This window comes from Mobula hypostoma, chromosome 1 (genome assembly GCF_963921235.1).
Source record: "Mobula hypostoma chromosome 1, sMobHyp1.1, whole genome shotgun sequence".
Lineage (NCBI taxonomy): Eukaryota > Metazoa > Chordata > Chondrichthyes > Myliobatiformes > Myliobatidae > Mobula > Mobula hypostoma.
The window spans coordinates 15,089,531-15,117,284 of record NC_086097.1 but is presented as its reverse complement, the minus strand read 5'-3'; the positions used below and the strand labels follow the sequence as shown (position 1 = coordinate 15,117,284).

Sequence of the window (27,754 nt, the reverse complement as noted above, 5' to 3'; positions counted from 1 at the left end):
GTTCACCAGCAACTTTGATGTGTGTTGCTTGAATTTCCAGCATCTGCAGAATTCCTGTTGTTTGACCTTTTTTATTTCTATTTTTAAACCACTTATTTATTTAACTATTTAATATAGACTGTATAAGCTTAATGTAATTTACAGTTTGTTTTCTATTATTATGTATTGCGTTCTATTGCTGCCGCAAAGACAACAACTATGCCAGTGATATTAAATCTGATTCTGACTACTTGAACATAACCATTGCCACAACTGTTCCTTCGTCTTCAACACACTGTCTGCAAAAGTTAATTTACACCATTTGCATCAAGGTTACTAGTTTCCACAGGGAGTTGGGTAAGCTTGCATACGTCCATCACATGTTGATCTGCAAATTCTGTTTTCACCACAGGGATTTAGTGAAAGGAACGGTAAAAGATTGTCATGATAATGAAAGGTTGCTTTTTGAACAGGAGGACGTGTGCTGTGGCATTCTCCTGTTTTCAGTCCCATATACAATGCTTTATATTACAGACGTGAACTTGGGTGTACACGGGGCACAGTTTTCAAACTTGCAGATGGCACAAAACTTGGAGGTATTGTGGAAATGAAGATGTTAATACAGTTGGCCCTGCTCTAAGGCAATCGTGATGGAGATACCTACAAGAAGCACTGCCGCAAGAAAGCAATACATGTCGTCAAGAATGCAAACCATCCAGGCCATACTCCTATCTCACTGCTGCCATTGGAAAGGAGGTACAGGAGCCTTCAGGTCCCACACCACCAGATTCAGAAACAGTTATTACTCCTCAACCATCAGGCTGCTGAACCAGTGTGGATAACTTCACTCATCCCATCACTGAACACAACCTATCGATTCACAATTCATGTTATCAGTTTATATTTATATATTTGATTTGAATTGAACTTATTTCTTACATCCTTCACATAGATGTGGAGTAAAAATCTTTATGTTATGTCTCTGTCTAAATGTGCAATGTGCAATTTATAGTAATTTTAATAAATATGTACAACTGGACAGTCAATATAGCATAGAAATACAATTATATCAGCGTGAGTTAATCAGTCTGATGGCCTGGTGGAAGAGGCAGCCCTGGAGCCTGTTGGTCCTGGCTTTTATGCTGCGGTACCGTTTCCCGGATGGTAGCAGCTGGAATAGTTTGTGGTTGGGGTGACTTGGGTCCCCAGTGATCCTTCAGGCCCTTTTTACACACCTATCTTTGTAAATATCCTGGAAAGTAAGAAGTTCACAACTACAGATGCGCTGGGCTGTCCGCACCACTCTCTGCAGACTCCTGCGATTAAGGGAGGTACAGTTCCCATACCAGACAGTGATGCAGCCAGTCAGGATGCTCTCAATTGTGCCCCTGTAGAAAGTTCTTAGGATTTGGGGGCCCATACCAAACTTCCTCAACCGTCTGAGGTGAAAGAGGCGCTGTTGTGCCTTTTTCACCACACAGCTGGTGCGTACAGACCACGTGAGCTCCTCGGTGATGTGTATGCCGAGGAATTTAAAGATGTTCACCATCTCAACCACAGATCCATTGATGTCAATAGGGGTTAGCCTGTCTCCTCTCCATGTTTGTGTATTCAGTTATTTATTTTCTTTTTGTGTATTTGCACAGTTTGTCTTTTGCTTATTGGTCTTTGTGTGTAGTTTTTCATTGATTCTATTGTACTTCTTTATTTTACTCTCAATTGTTGCTTTCTGTGCTTTGTGGCGCATTAGGCAGCAACCTTGCTGTTTCTATAACATTTGTCTGTTTTTTACAACGCCGAGTTACTCGCTCAATGCTCTTTTACTCTAAACATTCACAAGAAAATGAACCTCATGGCAGTATGTGGTGACATGTATGCATTCTGATAATAGATTTTCTTCGCATTTTGAACTTTTGAGTTTCTGAGAAACCTTACTACACTAGAACGTTCCTGATTGTGTTTAACCAGTTTAACCAGCGTAATGCAAGTTTTGTCCCCTAATCCATTAATTATGTTATACCCAATTCTCATTATGAAAATGCATGTTATAGCAGAACTACCTGAAAGGAAATGTGGACAGGTTGGTGAAAAAAGCAAATATGTGGTGGATGAAATTTAACACTGAAAATTGAGAAGTGTTATGTTTTGGGAGAAAGCATGAGAAAAGATGATATAAACTAGAAATAAACTAGAGTGGGTATTTCACAAGGACAGGGAGATTTGATGATATAACAACATAATTCATTAAAGAAACAAGGAAAGTTGTGGATGTGGTTAAGAAGCCAGGAAATCACTATGATCCTTTGTAAAACTCAGGCATAGCTATACTGGAGCATTAGATAACACTATTTATTTGATCATTCATTTGTTTGCTTGTCTGTTTATCTATCTATCCATCTATCTATTTATTTATTTATATCTGTCTATCTACCTCTCTGCCTTAGCAAGGACCTGCACCCACTGCATTTTGCCTATCGGCACATTAGGTCTGTGGCTGATGCAATCTCAGTGGCTCTTCACACGGCCTTAGGTCACCTGGACAATACAAATACCTACATCAGGTTGCTGTTCATTGACTATAGCTCAGTGTTTAACACCATCGTTCTCACAATCCTGATCGATAAGCTACAGAACCTGGACCTCTGTACCTCCATCTGCAATTGGATCCTTGACTTCTTAACCAGAATACCACAACCTGTGCAGATTGGTAATAACATCTACTCGCTGATAATCAATACTGGCGCACCTCGAGGATATGTGCTTAGCCCACTGCTCTAATCCTCTATACCCATGACTGTATAGCTAGGCATAGCTCAAATGCCACTTATAAATTTGTTGATGATATAACCATTGTTGGCAGAATCTCAGATAGGTTCGAGAGGGCGTACAGGAGCGAGGTACGCCAGCTAGTTGAGTTTTGTCACAGCAATAACCTTGCACTCACTGTCAGTAAGACCAAAGAGTTGATTGTGGATTTTAGAAAGGGTAAGGTGAGGGAACACACACCAGTCCTCATAGAAGTGGAAAGAGTGAGCAATTTCAAGTTCTTGGGTGTCAATATCTCTGAAAATCTAACCTGGATCCAACATATCAATGCAAATACAAACAAGTCACGGCAGTGGCTATATTTCATTAGGCGTTTGAGGAGATTTACTATGTCACTAAAGACACTCACAAGTTTCTACAGATGTACATGGAGAGCATTCTGACAGACTGCTTCACTATCTGGTATTGGGGGATAGGGATAGAGTTACTGCATAGAGTTGAAAAAAGCTACAGCAAGTTGTAAGATTAGTCAGCTCCATCATGGGCAATAGCCTCCATAGTATCCAAGTCATCTCCGTCAAGCGGTGTCTCAGAAAGGTGGCGTCCATTATTAAGGGCCCCCATTTCCAGGGCATGCCCTTTTCTCATTGTTACCATCAGGTAGGAGGTACAGTAGTCCGAAGGCACACACTCAGCGATTCACAAACAGTTTCTTCCCCTCTGCCATCCAATTCCTAAATGGACATTGAACTCATGAACACTACTTCAATTTTTAAAATTATTTCTGTTTTTGCATTATTTTTAATTTCACTATTTATTACACATATACAGACACATTTATTTACTGATTGATTGATTTCAATGTAGGCATTTATTGACTTATTTTCCATATTTATTACGCATTGCAAATTTCACAGCATATGCTGGTGATAATAAACCCAATTCTGATTATATATATAAATCAGAATCAGGTTTATTTATTTATGCATGAATTTATTTAGAGATGTAGCATGGAACAGGCTCTCCCGGCCCAACGTACTGCGCCGCGCAGCAACCCATCTATTCAACCCTGGCCTAATCACAGGTCAAGTTACAATGACCAATGCAAGTAAAGGGGAGCACCCGGAGAAAATTCACGGGGAGAACGCACAAATTCCTTACAGAGCACACTGGAATTGAATTCCGAACTCCAATGGCCTGAGCTATAATAGCATCGTACTAATCACTGTGAGATTAGGAGAGATGTAAAGGCTTTAGAAAGGGAGCTGAAGAGATATCAGAAAACAGGGTCAAGGGTGGAATGATTTTATTTTTGTGGATTAACAGCGATTCTTCTTGAAACAAAGAAGGTTGTAATGCTATGCTCCTCTGCTCAAGAACGACCCCAAATTATGGTAGTTGTGGTGGAAAGAGATATTTAAGATATATTGAGTGCAGACTGAATGGATCATCCTGAGGTCCATGGAGCACTCAGTTAATGGTAGGTGTTCATGGCATAAAAAAGGTTGGGAACCCCTGGAATAGATGTAGGAGAATTATTTCCATTGGTGGAAAAGTCATGAAGAGAACATGAAGGTGATTGACAGAAGAATCTCAGGCGATTAAATATAGAGAGACCTCCTTACCCTGTGTGTGACTTGGGTCAGGAGTACATTGCCAGAACTGGTAATTAAGGCAGATTTAATTGTGTTGAAAAGGAAGCTGGAAAAGTAGCTGAAAGGGAAAAAAAAAATGCAGGGCAGCAGAGTGGGACTAGTTTGGATGCTCTTGTATACAGCTGGTATGGACTCGCAGCATCTAATGTTTCCTCACTCTGCTGTCATCTTGTGCTTGACAAATGGCTGGATATCCCACAGTGCTGTTCAATGATGTGCATTTTCACCCGTTTCCCTTTCTTGGGTTTGCAGTGCACAATTCTTATACCATCCTCTCCACTTTCCCCTTTTGTGTTGCTTCTCTCATCCCATCTCTCTCCTCTCCTTGCCTGTTCCATCTCCTATCAATTTCTATCATTTTATTTCCCCACTGCCCCAGTGTTCCCTCTCTCCATTCTCTCTCTTGTCTTCCCTTCTTTCTCCTTCCCCTTTCTTCACTTCTCTTCCCACCTGTCCCATTCCCTCCTGTCTTCCCCTCTCACCACCTCCCCACTTCCTTTTTCTACCTCTTTGCCCGTTCCCTCAAATGTAATGCCACATCCACTTCCCAGGTATCCCTTTTGAAGGCGCTGTGTCCTCACCACTCTTGTGTTCTTTAAACAGGGCCTCCCTCGGCTGGTGACTGGAGACCCCAACAATCCAGCGTTGCCACCTGGGTACATTCCCAGTGCCCAAAAGCCTGAAGCTGTAGTGCATGCAATGAAGGTAAAATCCAGCAGACATTTTGTTTTACACACAAAAAAAGATGTGCTTATTCATCAAAAGAAATGTCTTTCCTAAAATTACATTGCATCGAAACTGACCGCCAAATAGAAGTTCCAGGGACCTCCTATCGTTGAGTCTCCATTATCAGGAATCTTTAGTTCCTGTTCCAGGAGAAAGCTGTGACATGGCCTAAGCCATGTGTTATTCTTTTCCCCTCTTTTCTTCTTCCAGGGGTTCTCAACCTTTTTTGTGCCATGGACCAATACCACTAAGCAAGGGGTCCAGGCTGGGAATCCCTGCTCTACCCCTTCCATCTGCCTTTTCTGTTCCTCCTCTTGCTCCATTCCAAACCTTTGGAACCTTACCAAATGCTGAAAGGCTTCGACAGGGTGGATGTGGAAAGGATGTTTTCTATCGTGGGAGAGTCCAGGGCCAGAGGACACAGCCTCAGAATAGAGGGGCGTCCACTTAATATGGAGATGAGGTGGAAATTCTTTAGCCAGGGAGTGGTGATTCTGTGGAATTCGTTGCCACAAGCAGCTGTGGAGGTCAAGACTTTATGTCTATTTAAGGCAGAGATTGGTAGATTCTTGACTGGTCAGAGCAAGAAGGGATACGGGAAGAAGGCAGGAGACTGGAGCTGAGAGGTAAAATGGAACAGCCATGTTGAAATGGCAGAGCAGACTCGATGGGCCAGACGACCTAATTCTGCTCCTGTGTCTTATGGATTTTGTTCTCACCACCTAATACTCTTCCTTTGTTTCCTTCTCTCCTTCACATTCCTTGTTTTATCTCCAGGTCCTCAGTACTTTTCCCTGTTACTCCCACCAGCCCTTCTCCTCCTTGTCCTCCCTTTCTCCTTAATTACCCTTCACACTTGATCAGTCTTACACAACAAAACCATCCCAGCAATTATCCGTCACAAATCACATCCTTTCAATCATAGCTAAGGGCATTTTGATCTTTGTTCACAAAGCTATCCTTTTCTCTTGCCCGTTTTCCCCCTTTTCCTCACCCAGCTTTTCACTTCGATAGATTTCCTCTCAACGGAGGTCCATCATGGGTTGGCCTAAAGATGGGGAAGTGGATGACTGAACTTTCAAGTAGTCTTCATCAATACAGGAAATTAGGATCAAAAAAGCTGCAAAAGTTTTATAAATCCAAAACCTCAGTTCTGATGTACTGTTAGTAGGTATGAAACTTTGACTATTTCTCTTTCTGCAGAAGCTGACTGACTTGCTGGGTTCTTCCAGCATTTTCTCTTCCTTTTGTTTCAAATACCTCACAGTTTTTTGTCTCCTCCATTTGCAGTGACAATGTCTCTTGTCACTCATCAGCTCTTCTCATCCATTGTGGTTGTGATGTAACTTTGTAAGCGGTTTGATATGCCAGTTTATCTTTATTATCTTGCCTCCTCCCCCCATCTTTACTGTGCCAAATCACAAAGGCAGATAATCTGTCAGGATTTAATGGGCCGACTGTTTTATACTCACTGAATGAATCCATTTCGCTGTATTGCATTATCGTTAAGAAATGCAGGGATTTTTGTCAGGCAGTACTTTGATAAGCAGATTTACAATGGGGCCATTCAGTCATGAATGGGGGTTGTACACCTAGAGATTTGTCAGCCCATGACTCGCAAGATGGATTTGATTGATATTATCCTGGTAGTAATTCCACTCAAACGACATCCAACAGATTTACGTTCACAGCAGCGATTTATGTTGAAATTTCCATCAGAAAGATGCAATTAAGTTTTTTTTTCTCTCTTCTGTGCAATTGAGAGATTTATTGGTATTTTTCCTCATTTGAATTCTATAAACATGGAATATTCCTGGAAAATAGTTTGCTGCCTTGGTAACAGCTCTCATAGCATAGTGGTTAGCATAACGTTTTACCATACAGGAGAAATGGGCTCAATTCCCACCACTGCCTGTAAGGAGTCTGTACATTCTCCCCGCGTCCACGTGGGTTTCCTTCCACAGTCCAAAGATGTACCGGTTGGTGGGTTAATTGGTCATTGTAAATCGTCCCATGATTAGGTCAGGATTAGATCAGGGGCTGCTGGGTGGCGTAGCTCGAAGGGCTGGGAGGGCCTATTCTGCGCTGTATCTAAATAAATAAATTGGCATATACTAGTTTATCTTCACAAGAAATCAGAAATACACCGTTTGAAATCCTGCAGGTCTGGCTGGTTGCTAAGCATTCAAATTGCCCATTCACAAAGTAATTGCATCTAATCCTATCTCAAAACTGGTAAGATTGGGCAGCACTGTGGCATGGCTCTGGTAGAGGTGTGCTACAACTAGCGAAACTGCTGCCTCGACAGTGCCATCAATCAGATTAATTCCTGAACCCTGGCACTATCTGTGCGGGGGTGGGGGGGGAGAGCGTTGCATGTGTTTCCTCTGGGTGCTCTGGTTAACACAAGGGTTAATGGGCTAATTTCCTCCTCCCCTCAGTTCTCCACTCTAACCTTTTACCTCTTCTCACCTGTCCATCTGTTACTTCTGCTTGGATCCCCTCCTCCTTCCCTTTCTCCTAAGGTCCACTCTCTTCTCCTATCAGATATCTTCTTCTCCAGCCCTTGACATTTTCCAACCCACCTGGCTTCACCTATCACCTTCCATCTAGCCTCTTTCCCCTCCTCCAGACCTTTTCATTCTGGCATCTTCCCCTTAACTTCTCAGTCCAGAAGAAGGGTCCCAAAACAGTGACTGTTTATTTATTTCCATAGATGCTGCCTGACGTGCTGAGCTCCTCTGGCACTTTGTGTATGTCGCTAGGTTAATTGTCCACTGTAGATAGTTATATGGTGATCTAACCTTTACAATAAGCCACCCTTTCAACGGCAGAGAATTTAAGAGGTTCGGCAGCCTCTGCAAGAAGAAATTCGTACACAGTTAGTTTTAGCTATAAGTGTCCGCCACATTTATCTTGTAACTGTGTCCCCTAGTTTGAGATTTGCCCACTTGTGAAACATCTCAACATCTACGGTATCAAGCCTCCTTAAGCTGCAGATACAGCATTTCAATAAGAATGCCCCTAAAGACGTCCAACAAAAACAAATCCAACTTCTTCAGCTACTGTACTTATGAAAGGGATTGCACTGTGAGTCAGCATTGGCTCATTGGGCCAAATGGCCTCCTACGCCATAAGGAAAAAACTAAACTCTAGGACATGTTATTCCTGAATGAAGATCAGGCTTGTTGTCATAAGGAAGAGCCATTCAGACAGAGTATCTGGAACACAAGAGGTGCTGCAGAAGCTGGAAATCTTGAGCAAAGCACACAAAATGCTGGAGGAACTCGGCGAGTCAGGTAGCCTCTAAGGAGGGGAACAAATAGTTGATAATTCAGGCCGAGACCCTTCATCAAAAACTACCCTTCATTCAGAGTTCATTAGATTGTCTGGAATCTTGCCATGGAATCACAGTGGAAATGGGGGACTGTGGTCAATTGAAAACATGGAACAGTGATAAAAACCAGGCTCCCTTTTCTATCTAATATCTCTTCCTCCTCTCTAAACAACTAATGTAGTATCAAGAGTGAATTGGTCTCGACATCATGTTCTTACTGCCTCTCATTGGTCCTCGAGGCTCAGCTCGTCACACTCAGTCAATTAAACACCTGAGTAAACATGAACCATGCTGAGAATGGAGAAAATGCATGCCTTAGTTTTAAGAAACAAGACCCTATCTGTTTACATTTAGACATTCCCAGGGCCATCAGCGATTGAGGGGATTGTTTTAAAGATCATGCCATTTGAAGTATTGCCACTGTTAACTAACTCTATGTGCAATTTGGGTTTTCAGGTCCTGGAAGTCCATGACAACCTAGACAGGCAGTTGCCAGAAGATTGCGATCATGATGATTTGAGCGAGAAGGAAAAGGCCATCGTTCGTGAAATGTGCAACGTAAGGATTCTGTAGTGTGGGTAACAAGGCAGGAAACTGTAACTGAATATCTGTTAACTACCATTCATGTTGGCTTCAATATTTGTCCTACATCGAAAATACAAACTGTGAAACTACCATTAGGAAGCAAGGGACTGAGCTAAAGGAGAATATAAAAAGTCTGACGAAGGGTCTTGGATCTGAAACATCAAGTCTGTTTCTCTTCCCATAGATATGGCCTGACCTACTGAATATCTCCTGATTTTACGCTATAACAGGAGAATTTTGACTTTGTACATTAATTGTAAGGTACATGTGCAATGAAAGACATGTGCAGGTTCAGACAACATACAGAAATATAGATTATATGTAAGTTATACAAAACAGTGAAAAGAAAAAGAAGAGTGTATAAAACAAGACAAACTAAAACCTAGTTAGAGACAAAACCATTGTGGTGCAAGAGATGGTCGGTTTTGCTCTCTGCCCAAAGTAGTTTATCATCTCTTCCATTGTTTACATCCCTGGAAATCAGTAAAATTAGAAGAGGCATGAAATGATTTGCTATCTCCGTTCCTCTGCTCCACCTGCCAAAAGCAAAACTTCCTGTGGCCAAGCATTTTAATTCTGATTCCCATTCCCATTCTGACATGTTAATCCATGGCCTCCTCTTATTCCATGATGAGGTCACTCTCAGGCTGGAGGAGGAACCCCTGCTATTCTGTCTGGGTAGCCTCCAACTAGATGACATAACTATCGATTCTCCTTCAGGTAAAAAAAACATCCCCCCCCCCCTTCTATTCCCCACTCTGGCCTCTTACCCTTCTCACCTGGCTATCAATACCCCCTTGGTCCTGCTGTTCTCCTGTGGTCCACTCTCCTCTCCTATCAGATTTCTTCCTCTCTAGCCCCTTACCTTTCCTGCCCACCTGAATTCACCTGTCACCTTCTAGTGTCCTAACAAAGGGTCTCGGCCCGAAACATTTCCACGGATGCTGCCCGACCTGCTGAGTTCCTCCAGCGTGTTGTGCGTGTTGCTTTGAACCCAGCATCTGCAGGGTACCTTGTGTTTACCTTCTAGCTATCTTCCTTCCCCTCTCCCCACCTTCTTATTTTGGTGTCTTCCCCCTTCCTTTCCAGACCTGAAGGAGGGTCTCAGCCTGAAACAACAATCGTTTATTGATTTCCATGGATGCTGGCCAATCTGCCAAGTTCCTCCAGCATTTTGAGTGTGTTGCTTCAGATTTCCAGCATCTGCAGAATCTCTCATTGTTTCTGACTTGCTATCATCCATTTTACTCTATTGTACAGAATCGTGATTATTCTGGGTTGAAGCATCTTCTAGCTTTATACTACTTCCCCTCACCCCCCCGGATTCCAGTCCAGAGGAAGGGTCTCAGCCCAAAACATTGACTGTTTATGGCCAGACACCAACCAACATCATTTGTTTCCAAACAGTTGGTTTATTGATCATTACAGGACTTCTCTCTGTTGTTTCCCACACCCTCCCCTCTCTCTTCCCCTTTTCCCAACCTCTCCCTGCCCCCTTCCCACTCTCAGTCTACAATAGAAACCCATATCAGAATCAGGTTTATCATCACTCACCTCATGTATGTCATGAAATTTGTTGTTTTTTTTTGCGCCAGCAGTATAGTGCAGTACATAAAATTGCTACAGTACTGTGCAACAGTATTGGATACTCCAGCTATATATATATGTGCCTAAGAGCTTTACACAGTTCTGTACCTGCTCCCAGACCACATCCTCTCTTACCCCTCCCAACCATATACCTACCAAACCTCTCTTAAATGTCACAATCGAACCCACATCTTCCACTCCTGCTGGCAGCTCATTCCGCTCTCGTACTACCCTCTGAGTGAAGAAGTTCCCCCTCAAATATCTCACCTTTCAGCCTTAACCTCTGACCTCTAATTCCAGTCACATCACCAGGCTGAATACCTACCACTCTCAGGACCAGAGAATTCCAAATACCCTCTGAGAGAAGAAATTCCTCCTCATCTGATGATTCCTTATGCTGTAATTAAGCCCTGCCCTACACTCACCTGTAAGGGGAAACATCTCTGCATTTACTGGAGAAACACAAACCCACTGGAATTCTCTTCCAGCAAGGGGTTAGTGGCTCGGAAGGGGGTAAAAGATAGTTGGGAAGAGAGGTGGAAGACAGCCAGTCAGCTTTGATTACTGTACAGGGAGGCACAAAGGAAAAGGGAAGAAATGCTGTATGATGGTAGGGTAGGAGATTGGCAGAGAAAGTGGGGGAGGGGGTGGGGGTGTGTGTCTCTGGACGTGCTGAATCGTGCATTGTGTGTCTTTCAGGTGGTTTGGCGTAAGCTTGGAGATGCGGCTGGCTCCAACCCCTCCATCAGACAACATCTGTCGGGCAATCAGTTCAAGGGACCTTTGTAGAGCTATTGTCCACCAGGCCTGGGTTCTCACAGCCCGTTCCAAGGATAGAAAGAAGCACTCGTTGATTACATCGGTATACATGGATAAACAAGAATCTCAGAGAAACCTAGTCCTGGCCTTTCGCTCACCGTCTCCCTCTCAACCATTTTACATGTTCATCACCACATGCAGAATGTGCTGGGAGACTGTACAGGATGTACTGACCACAATATAAGTGTAAATTACTCACTAGATATACAGTAGCTGGCTGTGCTCACAACTCTATTAAGGTGCACTGCATAACATAATGCAGTCATATACATTGGCCTGTGCGGAGAGATTTATCTGAAGGGACTGAGTGGCCTGTAATCTTGAACAATCCAGCTCCCTCTTTTCCTCCACAGTCTCGTCCACATCAGTGATCATTATGAGCAGATTCCATTGTTTCTTCATTAAATTCCTAAGATTGGACAATTTTTGGCCAACGTTACAAGCAAACCGGGGTCCCAGCAAGATCCACAGGAGTTGCTCAGCAGAGCCATTGTGAAAGGGATCACCTTCCCATGTACAGAGACTAACCCCAGCCCTTAAATGCATTTGCCTCTCATTGTGCAGATGTCCAGTTTCGGCTGAGTGCAACTACAGCTGGATCTAGAATCATGAAGTGGTTGACTGGTACTGAGTCCAGATGGAGAGGCCTCTCTTGTTGAAAAATACAGTCACTGAAGATAAAGTATAGTTTTTTTAAGGTATAGAATTTTAAAGGGACAGTATTCTTTTCTCTTGATGGTGTTTCTTCTTGGCGTTAGTTCTGTGCAGACTGTTTTAGGAAATCTGATTGCTCTGTCTACTGTGGAAAAGTACTTGTTGATCCCCAACCTTGGTGACGGGGACCACAATCCATGTGTTGTTTTTGGAATGATGTGGATGTGAAATTTATTATCAGGTTTTGAAGGAAGACTGGACCATAACTCTTGGCTCTGTTGAATCAGTTTGAATCAGGCTTCACACCTTTGCCTCAAACCCCTGCCTGCTGTAGCTTCCAAAGCCTATTCAGATGGAATACTGCCTTTTTAACAGGTGATGCTAAGTCCTCGACACTGACACGACCAAGGTCAGACAATGCCGTTGCAAGCTGTGGACTTGAAAGTGGCATAGCGCCACATCACACCATGCAAGAATGACTCACTTCAGCTCAAGTGCTGATGATTGGCAGTGCTGTTGACAGGTCACTGACTGCGTAATGTAGAATTTCCGGGATTTTCCAATTCTGGTTGAAATAAGAATGCACATTGAGGTAATCTATAGATTCATGAATGTGGTTGTTTTCATAACACTGAGAGGAAAGAATTATTGACTTTGGGAGTATCTTCAGATCTAAGATATATAGCAAACCAGTATCACTACAAGGAAAGTGTCAGCCAGCCCAATAATTAAGGTATCTTTCTTCACTTCCCACCTGTCTCTGTATTCTGTTCTTTATCATGTTGGTCATATTATCGTCTAATAACTAATGTTTGCGATATTCTCACTTACAGCCATAGAATCAGAGAAAAGTACGGCACAGAAACAAGTCCTTCGACCCATCTAGTCCATGCCGAACCATTTAAACAGCCTACTCCCATTAACCTGCCCCGGGACGATAGTCCTCCATAGCCCTACCATCCATATACCTATCCAAACTTCTCTTAAACGTTGAAATCAAGCTCGCATGCACCACTTGTGCTGGCAACTCGTTCCACATTCTCATGACCCTCTGAGTGAAGAAGTTTCCCCTCATGTTCCACTTAAACTTTTCACCTTTCACCCACAACCCATGAACTCTTGTAGTCCCAGCCAACTTCAGTGGAAAAAGTCTGATTGCATTTATCCTATCTATACCCCTCATAATTCTGTATATCTTTATCAAATCTCCTCTCAGTCTTCCATATTCCAAGGAATAAAGTCTTAACCTATTCAATCTTTCCTTATAACTCAGGTCCTCCATGCCCAGCAATAGTCTTGTAAATTATCTCTGTACTCGTTAAACCTTATCTGCATCTTTCCTGTAGATAGTTCCTTAGTAAACAAAAATACGGTTACACGTCCTATAGATATATATAAAGGAACTGGTGCTGTTTGTCACAATGTTACATAGAGTTCCGTATTTTTGTGTACAGTGCTGTTATTTATAATAGAAAACTGCAGTCACACTGTGCACATTCCAATAGGAGTACTGAGATATTTAGGGGTGGCCCAGTAGGGTGGTTAGTACAATGCTTTACAGTACAAGTGTGCCAGGCTCAATTCCCGCCACTGTCTGTAAGGAGTTTGTACGTTCTCCCCCGATCACATGGGTTTCCTCTGGGTGCTCCAGTTTCCTCCCACAGTCCAAAGATGTACTGGTTGGTAGGTTAGTTGGTCATTGTAAATTGTTCTGTGACTAGGCTTGGATTAAATGGGGTTTGCTGGGCAGCATGGCTTGAAGAGAAGGTAAGGACTATTCCATGCTGTATCTCAATAATAACAATAAATCATGAGGTAGCCTGTTTTGATGATATAGTTGAAGTAAAAACGTTCATTGGGATTGCTGTCTGCACCAGAGAGTGTCATGGGATGGTTAGCATTCTATTTAAGACCCCAGTGGGCCCGTCATTTTAACATTTCATCAGAGCAATGCAGTCTCAGTGCATTACCAGACTGATGGTACAGGTGAAGTGTTTGGAACAGCTTCTTACATTTACACAGTGGCTATAAAATTAATCAGCAACATATTGACTGAGCCAAAGAAGATTTTAGGCAAATTTCCACAGAAAAGGGTATTTTTTAAAAGAATGCGGAAAGAGGAGGGTGAATGGGTTGTAGGGTGTTGGGATGTGGAAGCAAGGAAAAGGCAGGAGGTACAAGCAGATCTCACGTAGCTCTGCAGATTCAACAGTGTTGCTCAGCACCACATTTTGAAGGGCAGGAAAAGGTCCTCACAGTCTAAACATAATTACTCTCATGGGCTTCCTCCAGGTGCTCTGATTTCCTCCCACATTTGAAAGACATACTGGTTAGTAAATTGTCCTGTGATTAGGCTAGGGTTACATAGGCAGTTTGCTGTTTGGCCTGGCTTGTGCAGGAAGAGCCTGTTCTGCTTTGTATCTCCAAATAAGTAAACATGGCATCCAGATGTACTGGTGACTTCATGGAATGATGGTAATCTAAGATATAGCTCATCAAAGTAACATAATGTAATGGGTGGGGGTTTTCTCAATTTGCTACAGATCTTCATCTCTGCCAAATACTCATTATCTGTACTGTGAGTACTTGAACAATTGCTTAACGTTTGACCAATCCTTATTCCCTCTCCCCCAAACCTCACTCCGTTACCCCGATTGAAGACAACAGGGGCCAAACCCAACACTTCATTCAATAGACTTGGCTTTTGATATTTGTGTTCAATACAGGCAGCACAAATTGAATCTAAACCCGCGTGTGCCTGATTTGATCACGCAGTCAATTGACTGTCTTTCCCAAGTGATTTGTGGTCGGGGAGTGTGTTTATTTTTCTGGCTCAGATTTATCCGCATGGGGAGTCTGTGCATTTGCAGTGAAATCTGACCCTGCGATGAGGACCTGAAACAAATCAGCAGGACAGTATACACTTCTACCTGTTCCATTGTATAGTTTTGGAGACCTATCTTGGATCAAAATCATTCTTTAAATAGCCAGTCATCCTTTCAAAAGTACAGTCGGAAGATAATGCAATGTCTCATGTTCTGTACAGTCAGCAGAAGGCTGCAATGAGATTAACCTAGCGGGGGTTCCCAACCCTTTTCATGATATGGAGCCTGACCTTTAACCAAAGGGTCTGTGGACCCCCTGATCAAAAGTATACTGAAAGTAAATTTGATGTGAAATGGGCCAGGAAGCAACAGAACCCAAATTATGATCTGTAGTCCATTTGGTTATCAAAGGATCACTTCCTCTTCAATGTCTGTACCTTTAGGTTAGGATGCACTTAATGTGTGTGTGAGAGAGCGAAAGAAAGAGATTGCTACAGTAGAGAGAGCGAGAGAGAGATTGCTGCAGTGTGTGTGTGTGAGAGAGGGAGAGAGAGAAAGAGATTGCTACAGTAGTCATACTGTCTGCATCCTAAATGATGAAATGCCTTTCAAAGGATAGTGCAGCGACACAGCTGTCGGCATTGCTGCCTCCCAGATCCTGGGCTTGCTCATGATCTTGAGCAAAATATACACAAACGCAGCAAGTCCGGAAGCATCTATGGAGAGGAATAGACAGTAAACATTTCGGGCTAAGACCCTTCTTGTTGAGTTCCTCCAGCATTACATGTGTACGTGTGTGTGTTTTGCTCAAGATTTCCATCATTCACAGTACCTCTTGTTATAGTCATAGTCATAGAAAGTACAGCACAGAGACAGGCCCTTCAGCCCATCTAGTCCGAGCTGAACCATTTAAGCTGCCTATTCCCATTGACCTGCACCCGGACCATATCGCTCCCGGCCTCTACCATCCAAGCACCTATCCAAACTTCTGTTAAATGTTGAAATTGAGCTCGCATGCACATCTTGTGATGGCAACTCGTTCCACACTCTCACTACCCTCTGAGTGAAGATGTTTCCCCTCATGTTCCCCTTAAACTTTTCACCTTTCACTTCTAACCCATGACCTCTAATTGTAGTCCCAACCAACTCCAGTGGGAAAAGCCTGCAGGCATTTACCCTATCTATACCCCTCACAATTTACCTCTATCAAATCTCCTCTCAGTCTTCTATGTTCCAAGGAATGAAGTCCCAACCTATTCAACCTTTTTGTTTTTGATCATGACCTTGCATACTACTGGGTGGGGTTTCTACACCTCCCTGTAACTAGTTTCCTCCCATCTTCCAAAGATGAAATTGGCTCTGTAAATTATCCTTGGCGTAGATAATTAGTAAAAGAATCAAAGGAGGGCTGAGACATTTCATTAATCAGTGTGTAGCCAGCATGCAAATAATTTACAGGGCCTCAAGAAGCTAACGAGAGGGGAAATGGGAATGATACCATTGCTGTACTGGGGGATAGCATGGACCTGATGGGCTGAATATGTCATTGAAAAGAATTATGGGTGGTGTCGAGGAGAGTTGCAGTGATAGATCCTAGTAATGCGAGGGATGAAAACAGTGGCTGAGTATTTACAAAAATAGATCCATAATACAACTGCCAACACAACACTGATAGATTCACAGACAGTCTGAGATCATGATGATATTTTCCCAGGAAGAGAAACCAATTAGTATAGAGTGGCAAAGCCAGTAAGTCAGTAGAAGATGGGAGACTTAATATGGGGCAATGTAATGCCAAAACTAAATTTGAGAATCCAAATTTTAAAATGGTGTGATCTTATCTGTTAATGTATGCTTGAGGCCTGTTGGTGGGAAGTCTCTGAAAGCCACTGGTGCTTGCTTTGTCTTGGATTAGCTCTCTGGTGCGGGCGGAGGGGGAGGGTTACATCAACCAGCTACAAAATTCACAGCGGGAAGCAATCTCCTGGGGTGAATGAAATTCTGAAAGATACAGGACTCCTGTGTTTGGTTACAGGCTTGTTCCAGCCAGTTTGTTCTGAAAACAACTTCATTCACCTGTTTGTCTAAAGCAAAGGACAATGATACTCTATTTTCAATCTGATCTTTAGTTAAACTAGAATTTTGATAGTCGAACACTGATGGCAGCTGCATATCTTTGTGCACTAACACTTGTAAATATACTGTCCAGAGATGATCCAAACCGTGGAGAATTGAAAGATTTCTTTTACCTCAGAATATAGTAACTAACAAGCTGTACACTGGAAAATGGGGATTTCCCAATACAATTTTGTGTTCTGACAGTATAATATTTTAATAAGACCACAATATAAATTTATCATGTTATATCAAATATATATATCTATATATGATAATGTCAGTGTTTTATTATTGATGAAAAGTTTCTGCCTCTGTCAAGGATGGAGAGCATCAATCCTATTCTGTTGATAATTGTGATTTGATTGTTGCAGTGGGTTTAATAATAAGCTCGTGTAAATGCAATGATTTTCTTTTTAATGCCAATATATTGATGTATTCCAAAGCTCTGTCAATCCTGCCATCAAAAGGAAATTAGCTAGAGGAGGATTTACTCCACTTATTCTGAAAGAGTAAAATTTAGTGTGGACAACTCTTACGCATCTGCTGGCTCCCCTTCTCTCTGTGTCCTCTTTTGTTTTATTAATAACAGCCTGTAGATGATGCATTAATGTTCATAAATGGAACTTGCTTGGAGATCCTGATCCTATTTTAAATAAGTTTGTACGTTTATTATCGAGAAATAAATGAAATGGCCCTTAAAGTGAAAAAAATCTTAGCACTGCTACATAATTTTTAAAAAAATTATCAATAATTGATAGCTGATTGATTATCATTTGGGGATAAAAATTAAAGTTTTAAATCTCTTAAAACACTAAACAATTCTCTTTCTGTTTACTGTGTGAGATTAGAGGTGGCTTCGAAGATGAATTGAGTTTGATTGCCCTGAGCGAATGGAATGTAACCAGGGAGCTGGGATAATTAACTCATGGGATCAAGGTGATGTAGTTAATTCCTATGCCTGAATTTAGCCATTTGTTCCTCAACACTCAGCACTCAATAATCAAAAACAATAAACCTGATCAACTAGGACCATATAACATGGAGAGCTCCTTATCACGGTGCATATTGTGAAAAATAACCAAGTTATAAGCTCTTTAATGTTTTTAGTGCTGTAGTCTGTTAATGAACCAGGTAAAGAAGCAGGTTGTTTGATTCAGTCCAATGCTTAGAATCAAATTCAGAACACCTCACCTATATGAGATTATTGTGTTTTAAGGCATAACCATTTCTAATGTGCTAATGCATTGTTTGAACATAGTTCAGCATTCTAGATGTACGTGTGCCTATTTTGCTCGTTTGTTTTGGCGTACGTTGCACTGATGAATCAAACAACTGAAAGTCTCTTTTTCCTTCTTAGCCTGTGTTCATACAAAATAGGACATCTTTATAATTCCGTGCCTTAGGATAGCATCCACATCATGAGAATAACCAGGCTGTTGTCTGTGTCCTCTCTGGTCTCATTATGTGCTCTATTATAATGATCAATGGGTTCGTTTTGTTCCATCTGTGGGACTGCATGGTAATTCTGTACTCGCCACTCTAGGTGTTTCATTACCTGATGTTTTGCATTGGTTAGCTCAAGCCGAGTACTCCGGGTTAATTGGTTCTAATTATTTACCTGCTCAACGTTTATAATTTCAATTGCTGCTTCCCATGGAAATCAATAATTTATAGTAGATTGAACTTTCTTTCCCATTTGCAATAACATTAAAATTGAAACAATCTTCACTCAACTGGTTATTAATTTTTTTTATAAGATATAGGAACAGAATAGGTTATTTGGCCGCCATTCTGCTCCACCATTCCAATTTGGCTGATTTATTATCCCTATCAACCCCATCCTCCTGTCTTCTCCCTGTAACCTTTGACACCCTTACTAGTCAAGAACCTCTGCTGTAAATATACCCAGTGACTTGGTGGCCTCCACAGCCATGTTTTGCAATGAAATCCACAGATTCACCACTCGCTGGCTAAAGAAAATCCTCCTGTTCTCCATTCTAAATGGATGTCCTTCTAATTCTGAGGCTGTGCCCCCTGGTCCTAGACTTCCTCGCCATAGGAAACATCCTGTCTACATCTACTCTCGCTTTCTCCCTGCTTCCCAATAGGATAATTAACAGCAGTGACTGTGCCACAATTAGAATCTGCAGCTTAGGAGTTTGAAGTGCACGTCTTTAATGAAGAACTGCTGAGTGATTCCCAGTTGACCTAGTGAGGTAAAGTACTAGGGCACAAAACCAGTCAGACTTAAATAATCCAGTTTCAATACCTGTAATCCTCACTCCCTAAAGGAGGCTGTGAATGGTGGGATAATTGAAGGTTTCAAGGAAAGATCAATAGAATTTTTGCCGGATAAGGGTGTCAGAGTGCATGGAGCTGAGATGGTTAAAACAGATCTAATTGAACGTTCCAAGGTGGTCAAAGACCTGTCCTATTCCTATCTTGCTTGGTCTATGTTGAGCCTTTTACCAGTTGGGACCAAGGATTATGTGGCTCAGCATCTTCAAATTATGGAGAGAAACATCAGAAGGATTTCTGCTGTTGATTCCTAGCCTGGGATTTCTGCCTGAAAACACTCATGTACTGATCAAGTACGGGGCAGGTTCTGGCTGAGTTAAAATATCCCACAGATGTACTCCTTGTCTGACAGATACATGAGGTAGTGTGCATAAAAATGAACCACATATAGATCGATGTCCTCAAGAGCAGGAAGGAGGGACTGCAGAAAAGACTATCAGCATCTTATTTCTGTAATGTTTTATCCCTGTGCCAGACTAGAGTAAGCTTGAGCCAAGCTCTGTTAAGGGTGCATTAGAACATGCCCCACCTCCTGCAGAAAGTTATTAGAAAGTTGCCTCCCACCCTGCAGAAAGTTATTAGAATGTAATCTCTCTTTGCTGAAAATTATATAACACATTTCGTTAAACTTATATAGCTTCATTAACATTTTCTGACTACTTAATGAGACAGAAATTAGTGCTGAACCACATGAGAATATTAGGGCAGGAGATAAGAGGTTTGCTAAACGAGGTTGCCTTCAGTCAGTGTGGGAAAGGAGACAGAGAGTTGTAGAGAGGACATTCCAGAGCCTGAGCCCTTCATCCTGAAGATACGACTGCCAGCAGTGTGGTGATATAACTCCCAATGGGGCCAGATTAGTGACGGCTATCTCTGACACCTGTAGCACTGAATCTAAAACAAAGAACAGGAGTGGTGAGACTATGAAGGAACATGAATACATGAACGAAAATCTTCAGTTCAGACCACTGCTTAAATGGGAGCCAACGTAGGTCAGATAGCACAGGAATGATGATAAGTGGAACAAGGTGAAATTAAAGTACCAGCAGCAGAGTTTTGGGTGACAACTAGTTTACCGAGAGTAAGATGGGCAGGCCAGATGAGAGCTTTAGAGTTGGGAGGTATAGAACGTTACACATTCTGTCTGAGGTATAGCCACTCTCTGCGGTCTGAGCTTGCGCCTCATTCAGATTTCCAGTCAGTGCTGAGTTGGTAAACTCACAAACAGAAGATGACCATGACGTCAGAGTATTAATGCGATGGTTCTGTATTAAGATGCAAGGTGAAACATTCTAAACATTCCCCTTGATGGATGCACCAGAACAGGTGTGTCACCTGATTCAAATCCAGTGAACGACCAATCAGAGCAGCTTCTTACATACCTACCTATGAAGATAAATGCATGCAGTCAATGGTCCTGAGCCCAAGGACAAAGTCCTGTATATTGGTATATTGATAGGTAGAGAAAGTTCCTTATACATAAAAGGATGGCAAGTGGTGCTCAGAAGTCCTTCTGTTGTCCACCATCCTCATCAGGACTGCTAACTCTAGACAAAGTCCCTGAGGCACAGCCAAAAGCAATCTCTGGGAACAAAAGATATTTGAGAATTCTTCTCAAATACCCTGAGACCATAAACAAACTTGGGCCTCATATCTTAATCCCTCATTATCCCATGTGCTCGCAATCCACTAAGAAATTAAAGGTTGTAAAGGACATTTCCATGTTCACAAAATTCTTCTCTCATTTTATCTTGCAGCCGTCAGTCCCTCAAAATCTATCTGCCATCCATGCAGAAATTTCTATTTGCATATACGGGAATGTTGGCCTACAGATTTTTGATCATGCGAAGGGGAAGGAAACAGAAATATTAATCTTGTTGTGTACTTGCAAAGTCATAAGAATCCAAGCAGAGCAAGTTACCATGGTAACCGTCACTTCCTGTCTGCAATGCAAGTAGCCCTTGTAGTGATTATCTATTTGAATAACTGAAGGTACTCACTTGCTGCTGTTAATCACTATTGTGTGATATTCTGCCGACAGTACTCTCCTTGCGTTGTCGAGGTGCCATGCCTTTGATGAGAACTGCATAGAAAAAGGTGACAATATGTCTTCACGAGAAACCTGCCCTTGCAAACATTTGAAAACACCAACCTTTTCTACAGATCAATAATTTATGAATTGATTAGCTTAATATGTAATAGGATTTTAGGTTTAAAGTCTTGTACAAACTATTTCTTTCACTCCCTTGATCTTCACTTTTCTTCAGGCAAAAGATCATAATTGCTAAATATGTTTGGGGAGCTGATGTCTTTAAAGAGAGTGTGGGAAGGGGAAATTAGTGGGAAACATAATATATTCCTTTCTTAGCACTATTAACGTGATACAAATAGAAATTTCTGCATGGATAGCAGATACCCTTTGTTGAGCATTTGATGGCTCTGGGCCCGTACTCACTAGAATTCAGAGGAATAATTAAAAACTCAATAAAAACTATCGAATGGTGAAAGAGTGGTTGTGGGGTGAATGTTTCTAATGGTGGGAGATTCTAAGACCAGAGGACACAGCCTCAGAATAAAGGAGCGTCCTATGGAGATGAGGAGGAATTTCTTTAGCCAAAGAGTGGTGAACTTGTTAAATTCATTGCCACTGGTAGCTGTGGAGGCCTAGTCTTTATGTATATTTAAGGCAGAGGTCGTTAGATTCTTGATTGGTCAGGGCACGAAGGGATATAGAGAGAAGGCAGGGGATTGGGGCTGAGAGGGATAATGGATCAGCCATCATGAAATGGAGGAGCAGACTCGATGGGCCAAATGGCCTAATTCTGCTCTGATATCTTATGGTTGAGATGAAAATGGCGAAGGCTGTGTTTCCTGCTGGCTGTATACTCTCCCCTGTCAAAATGGTGATTTGTTTCTGTTCACTACCACAACCTGATCAACAATAGTTCCCAAGGTGGAACTTAGCTATCTCCGAGCAGTGAAAGAGGAGGCATCTAGGAAATTTTACCTCAGCCACTGCCTCTTGAAGAAGCTACTTTGGGAGAATGGAGCTGGCATTTGAGAGCAAGGGAGTTGGAAGGAAGATGAATATTTTTTTAACATTAAAAATATTGTTATTTTTTTTGAGGTGATGTATGTGTGTATAAAAATGCTCACAAAAAACACAGAATGAGAGGAAATCAACTGTGAATATAAAAGATGAATATTTTAATAAGGTTGTGATGCGACCGTAACTACTTAAGAAAAATTGCAACTGAAGTTTCACTATGGAACTTGCGATGAGGAAATTCCTGCTGGTTTTTGCCTGCTGTAAATGTGCATGCTGTCGTTTTTGATGACTCTCTCTGTATATATTGAAGTCTGTGGGCCCTGCGTGGATTTGTATTTTCGACGGAACACAGCATTTCACGCCCAGCCCCCTCTACTTGTCAAACCCTGAGGTTTATTTGAATTTTAAAGTAACAATTCTAGCTTTCAATATTTTAGTTAAAGCAATGAAAGGGATGTGTCTCATAAGAACTGTTAGTTGACTTTTAAACAAAATAAAACATACAGATTCTTTATGTCTTTTGTGTAAATTTGTATGTGTGTGTTTGTGTGTATCTGTGCAAGTGCAAAGGCGTGTGTCTATGTATGCACTGTGCATGTGAACAGACACTCTCGAGTATATGTAATTTTGAAACCTGCAGAGGAAATACACAACTAATTGTTGTAAACTCATGTCTTGTCATAAAAATGTTCACAAATTTCTAGGTAAATTTATTACCAAAAAATGTAGGTGTCACCATATAGTACTCTGAGATTCATTTTCTTGCACGCATTCACAGCAGAATGGAGAAATACAATAGAATCAACAAAAAGCCCTACGTACAAATATAGATTGACAAACAACCAATGTACAAAAGACAGGAACTGTGCAAATACAAAATAAACAAAAGATCATAAATAAACAAAACAGAGGGAAAGGTAGATACATACATAAAAACTGAAAACCTGAGTTGTAGTGTCATAGGAAACCTACAGCACAATACAGGCCCTTCAGCCCACAAAGTTGTGCCGAACATGTCCCTACCTTAGAAATTACTAGACTTCTCCACTGCCCTCTATTTTTCTAAGAAAGAGAAGTGAGTCATTGAAAGTGAGTCCATAGGGTGTGGGCAACACACACAAAATGCTGGAGGAACTCAGCAGGCCAGGCAACATCTAAGGAAAAAGGTAAAGAGTCGATGTGTTGGGCCAAAACCCTTCGAGTTCAGTGTTGAGGTGAGTGAAGTTATCCATGCAGATTCAGGAGCCTAATGGTTGAGGGGTAATAACTGTTCCTGAATCTTCTGTCCACAATGCAGGGTTTCAACCCAAATTGTCTATGGTTCCTTTCATCCCACGGGTTTTGCTCAACTTGCTAAGTTGCTCCAGTAATTTGGTTTTGCTCTCTTCTGTCCATTGCTGCGTTTTAATGTTTCTGTTTCCCTTTGGTTTTAGTGATTAATATATTATCCGGACTATCAGTGGAGAGTGTGCTACCATTCCCAATCTTATTGGTCATTGCTGATATCTGTTCATTGCATGCACACCCCACTATTAATTTTAATTTTATTTTTGGAACTTAACCTATAATATTAAAATAATTATCTACTTCCTCCACTTCTTTTGCTGAAGTTGCGGACTCAGCCTCAGTTCGATGATGGAGCTCTATCCTTTGCCTAATGACAAGGCTGTATTTCGTGGTGTTGGGCATGTAGAATGAGTATCGGGGGCGATTTCTCATTCACCATATCGGTCCAATCCTGCTATCCAACTCCCGTCCACTAAATATCCTGCACTTAGCTATCACCTTTCACATCCTTGGGATACTTCTGAATCAAAGTTCCAAGTAATTTTTATTATCAGAGTAATATATGTCAGCACATACAACCCTGAGATTTGTTCTCCTGGGGGCATATTCAGAATCAGAATCAGGTTTAATATCACTGGCATATGTTATGAAATATATTAACTTAGTGGCAAGTGTACAATGTGATATATAAATATAGGAAAATAAGTAAATGAACTACAGTGAGTATATACGTATATTAAATAGTTGTTAAAATAGTGCAAAAACAGAAATAATGAAAAGCAAGTGAGGCAGTGTCCAAGGGTTCAATGGCCATTTAGGAATCGGATGGCAGAGGGGAAGAAGCTGTCCCTGAATCATTGAGTGTGTGCCTTCAGGCTTCTGTACCTCCTTCCTGTCAGTAGCAATCTGAAGATGGCCTGTCCTGGGTGATGGGGGTCCTTAAAATGGATGCTGCTTTTCTGAGGCTTGAAGATATCTTGGATCCCATGAAGGCTAGGAACCATGATAAAGCTGCCTAATTTTACAACTTTCTGTAGCTTCTTTCCATCCTGTGTAGTATCCGCCATACCAGACAGAGATGCTTTCCATGATACACCTGTAGAAGTTTGAGGTTTAGGTGACGAACCATATCTCAAACGCTGAATGAAATATAGTCGCAGTCTTGCCCTCTTTACAGCTGCATTGATATGATGCAAATCTATAGAATAGTAACTACTACAGTACCAATGAACGATCAAAAGTACAGAAGACAATAAACTTCAAATGCAAATATAGATAAATAACAATAAATAACGAGAACATGAGATAAAGAGTCCTTAAAGTGAGGTCATTGATTGTGGGAACATCTCAATGCTGGGGCAAATGAGTGAAGTTCCTGATGGTTGAGGAGTAGTATCTGTTCTTGAATCTGCTGGTGCGAGTCCTGATGGCAGCAGTGAGAACTGAGCACGGCCTGGGTGGCGAGTATTGCTTCGCACCAAACTAATTGCCCTTTGAACTGCAGTCAGTGTTCCATCGGTTAATGCAACAGCCAATTTGCACACAACTACTCCACTCAAACAACAAATGCTATCACGATAAGTTCTTTACTAGTCAGGGTGGCAAAGTTACGGAGAGAAGACAGGAGAATGGGGCTGAGAGGGAAAATACCTCGGCCAAGATGGAGCAGGCTCGATGGGCCAGAAGGCCTAACTTTGCTCTTATGTCTTTTGGAATGTAAGACATTTGACTTAAGGCAGCATTACATCCTTGGTGATATATTCTAGTCCTCTTGAAATGAAAGCTAACATTGCATTTGCCTTCCTGGTTGAGTCCATAGCTTGACTGAGGTATATATAATTATAAGGGATATAGATGGAACAAACGATCTACACCAGCACTGTAACAGGCAGTAAGTAAGTAAAGGCTGTGGTCTCTCACGGGAGGACAATAGAATACAGTGGCTTGTAGCTGTTAGTGCTTTAGATATGGCAGGCCACAATGAAAACAGAACATGCTGGAAAGGCTGCAGATCAGGCAGCTCCTGTGGAAAGTGAAAGAGTTAATGTTTCAAAGTGAAACCATCTGAAATGGCAAACAGAATTGATTTTAAGTTACAGAGAAAGTGAGAGGGGGAGTAAGTGTGAACACAGAACATACAATCTAACTCCTCCTATGTAGGCCTTGATTTTTTTCTACCATTCAAATGCCTAAGTCTTTTAAATATCCTTAATGTGTTTGTCTCTACCACCACCCCCAGCTGATGCATTCCAGACATTTTCTACTCTTTGTGTAAAAACTTTACCATCTCTCCTAATCTGTCCTGAACCTAACCTCAAATGGATGTTCTCTGGTATTAGCCACTGCTGCTCTGGTTGGCCACTCTGTCTATGTCTCTTATCATATTCATGTCATTCTCCTTTGTTCCAAAGAGAAAAGCTGTGTGAGTGTGAGTGGGTGTGTATGTGGGTGAGAGAGCACATTGTGTCTGGATGTGAGTGGGTGTGTGAGTTGAGTGTGTGTGTGAGTGAGTAAGCATTGGTGGTGGGGGGGGGTGGTTCTTACTGGTGGATCGTTAGGACAAAGGAAATATCTCTGAGAACATCACTAATAAATTGAGGCCAGGGTTGCCATGGAGATGAGCTATAAAAAAGGCCAGCCCGTGGATGGGTTAATGAGGGAAGCTGGAGAAAACATAAAGGCTTTGAAATGTGGCAGTTAGGGTGTGAGAACATAAATAAAGTTTCAAGATGTACTGTTGTTGAACAATGTGAATGGAGAGATAAATTTGAGCCAATATAATAGAATGACAGTTGAGCCAGTTAGCTCAAGCTGTAGAATTTGACAGTCAGTCCAGAAAGCTGTAACGTTTCCTGATGTGATGTGTTCCTCAAAGACATTGCACTCTGAATGAGGTTTAATATCATTGGCATACTGTATGTTGCTTTGAGACAGCAGTGAAGTGCAAGTCATAAATAAATAAGTTACAGCAAAACATAAAATACATAAATAGTTCAAAATAGTTAGGTTTTTACTTGGAAAGCTTGAGATACAGCTTGGAAAAGTCCTTCGAGCCGCACGACCCAGCAATCCCCCAATTTAACCCTACTCTAACCATAGGATGATTTACAATGACCAATTAACCTACTAACTGATCCATCTTTGACCGTGGGAGGAAACCGGAGCACCCGGAGGAAACCCAAGTGCTCACAGGGAGAACGTACAAACTCCTTTCAGACAGCAGCGAGGATAGAATCCAGATCACTGGTACTGAAAAGCGTTGTGCTAACCACTATGCTGAGATAGCATTCATGAGTTCATAGACCATTCAGAAACCTGAAGGCAAAGGGGAAGAAGTTGTTCTTAAAATGCTGAGTGTGCATCTTCAGGTTCCTGTACCTGCTCCCTGATGGTAGCAATGAGAAGAGGGCATGAACAGATGGGGAGGGTCCTTAATGATGGATGCCACCTTCTTGAAGGCACCACCATTTGAAGATGTCCCCAATGTTGGAGAGGCTTTTGCCCGTGGTGGAGCTGGATGAGTCCACAAACCTCTACAGCCTCTTGTGCATTGGAGCCTCCACCATACACACTTCAGTGCATCCAGCCACGGGCAGACAGGTCACAGCGAGAGTGCAATGGACTGGCCGGCAGTTCAGGGTTGCCCCTGAGGATCAAACACTGGTATTCTGCAGAGATCAACTATGCTCATCAGTAGATAGCTCAAAGTCACTTCTGCCTCAGTGTTTTACCTAATGGGATGAGAATGGTTAAAACTGGAGAGCAGATTAGATCTCACTGCAGAGAGATGGAAGCAGAAACAGGAGACCCCAGGTATATGAATCTGGAGCAACACACAGACAAGATGCAAGAGGAATTCAGCAGATCCGACAGCATCTACGGTCGACATTGTGGGTCTAAATCACCAATGCCCTTGAATGGAAAATCCTACTGAAAGTAGAGGATACAGCGCAGACCATCATGGGTAAAGCCCTCTCACATTGAGCACATCTACACAGAGCATTGTTGCACGAAAGCGGCATCCACCACCCAGGATATGCTCTCTTCTCACTGCTGCCACCGGGAAGAA

The 27,754-nt window shown here is 42.0% G+C and overlaps 1 protein-coding gene across 4 annotated transcripts in view; it reads left to right on the top strand.

The window, feature by feature from the left end:
* The window catches only part of ccdc85ca (coiled-coil domain containing 85C, a), a 300,440-nt gene extending 277,511 nt beyond the window's left edge, over positions 1–22,929 (top strand). Inside the window, exons 5-7 of one of the 4 annotated variants that reach the window (XM_063043765.1) lie at positions 5,004–5,105; positions 8,920–9,021; positions 11,335–22,929. In XM_063043765.1, coding sequence (XP_062899835.1) covers positions 5,004–5,105; positions 8,920–9,021; positions 11,335–11,424 — 294 coding nt within the window. In that variant the 3' untranslated portion in view covers positions 11,425–22,929. The remainder of the gene's footprint in view (positions 1–5,003; positions 5,106–8,919; positions 9,022–11,334) is intronic. The other 3 variants (XM_063043773.1, XM_063043780.1, XM_063043789.1) reach the window with 3 other exon arrangements.
* The last annotated feature ends 4,825 nt before the right edge of the window (positions 22,930–27,754 follow it).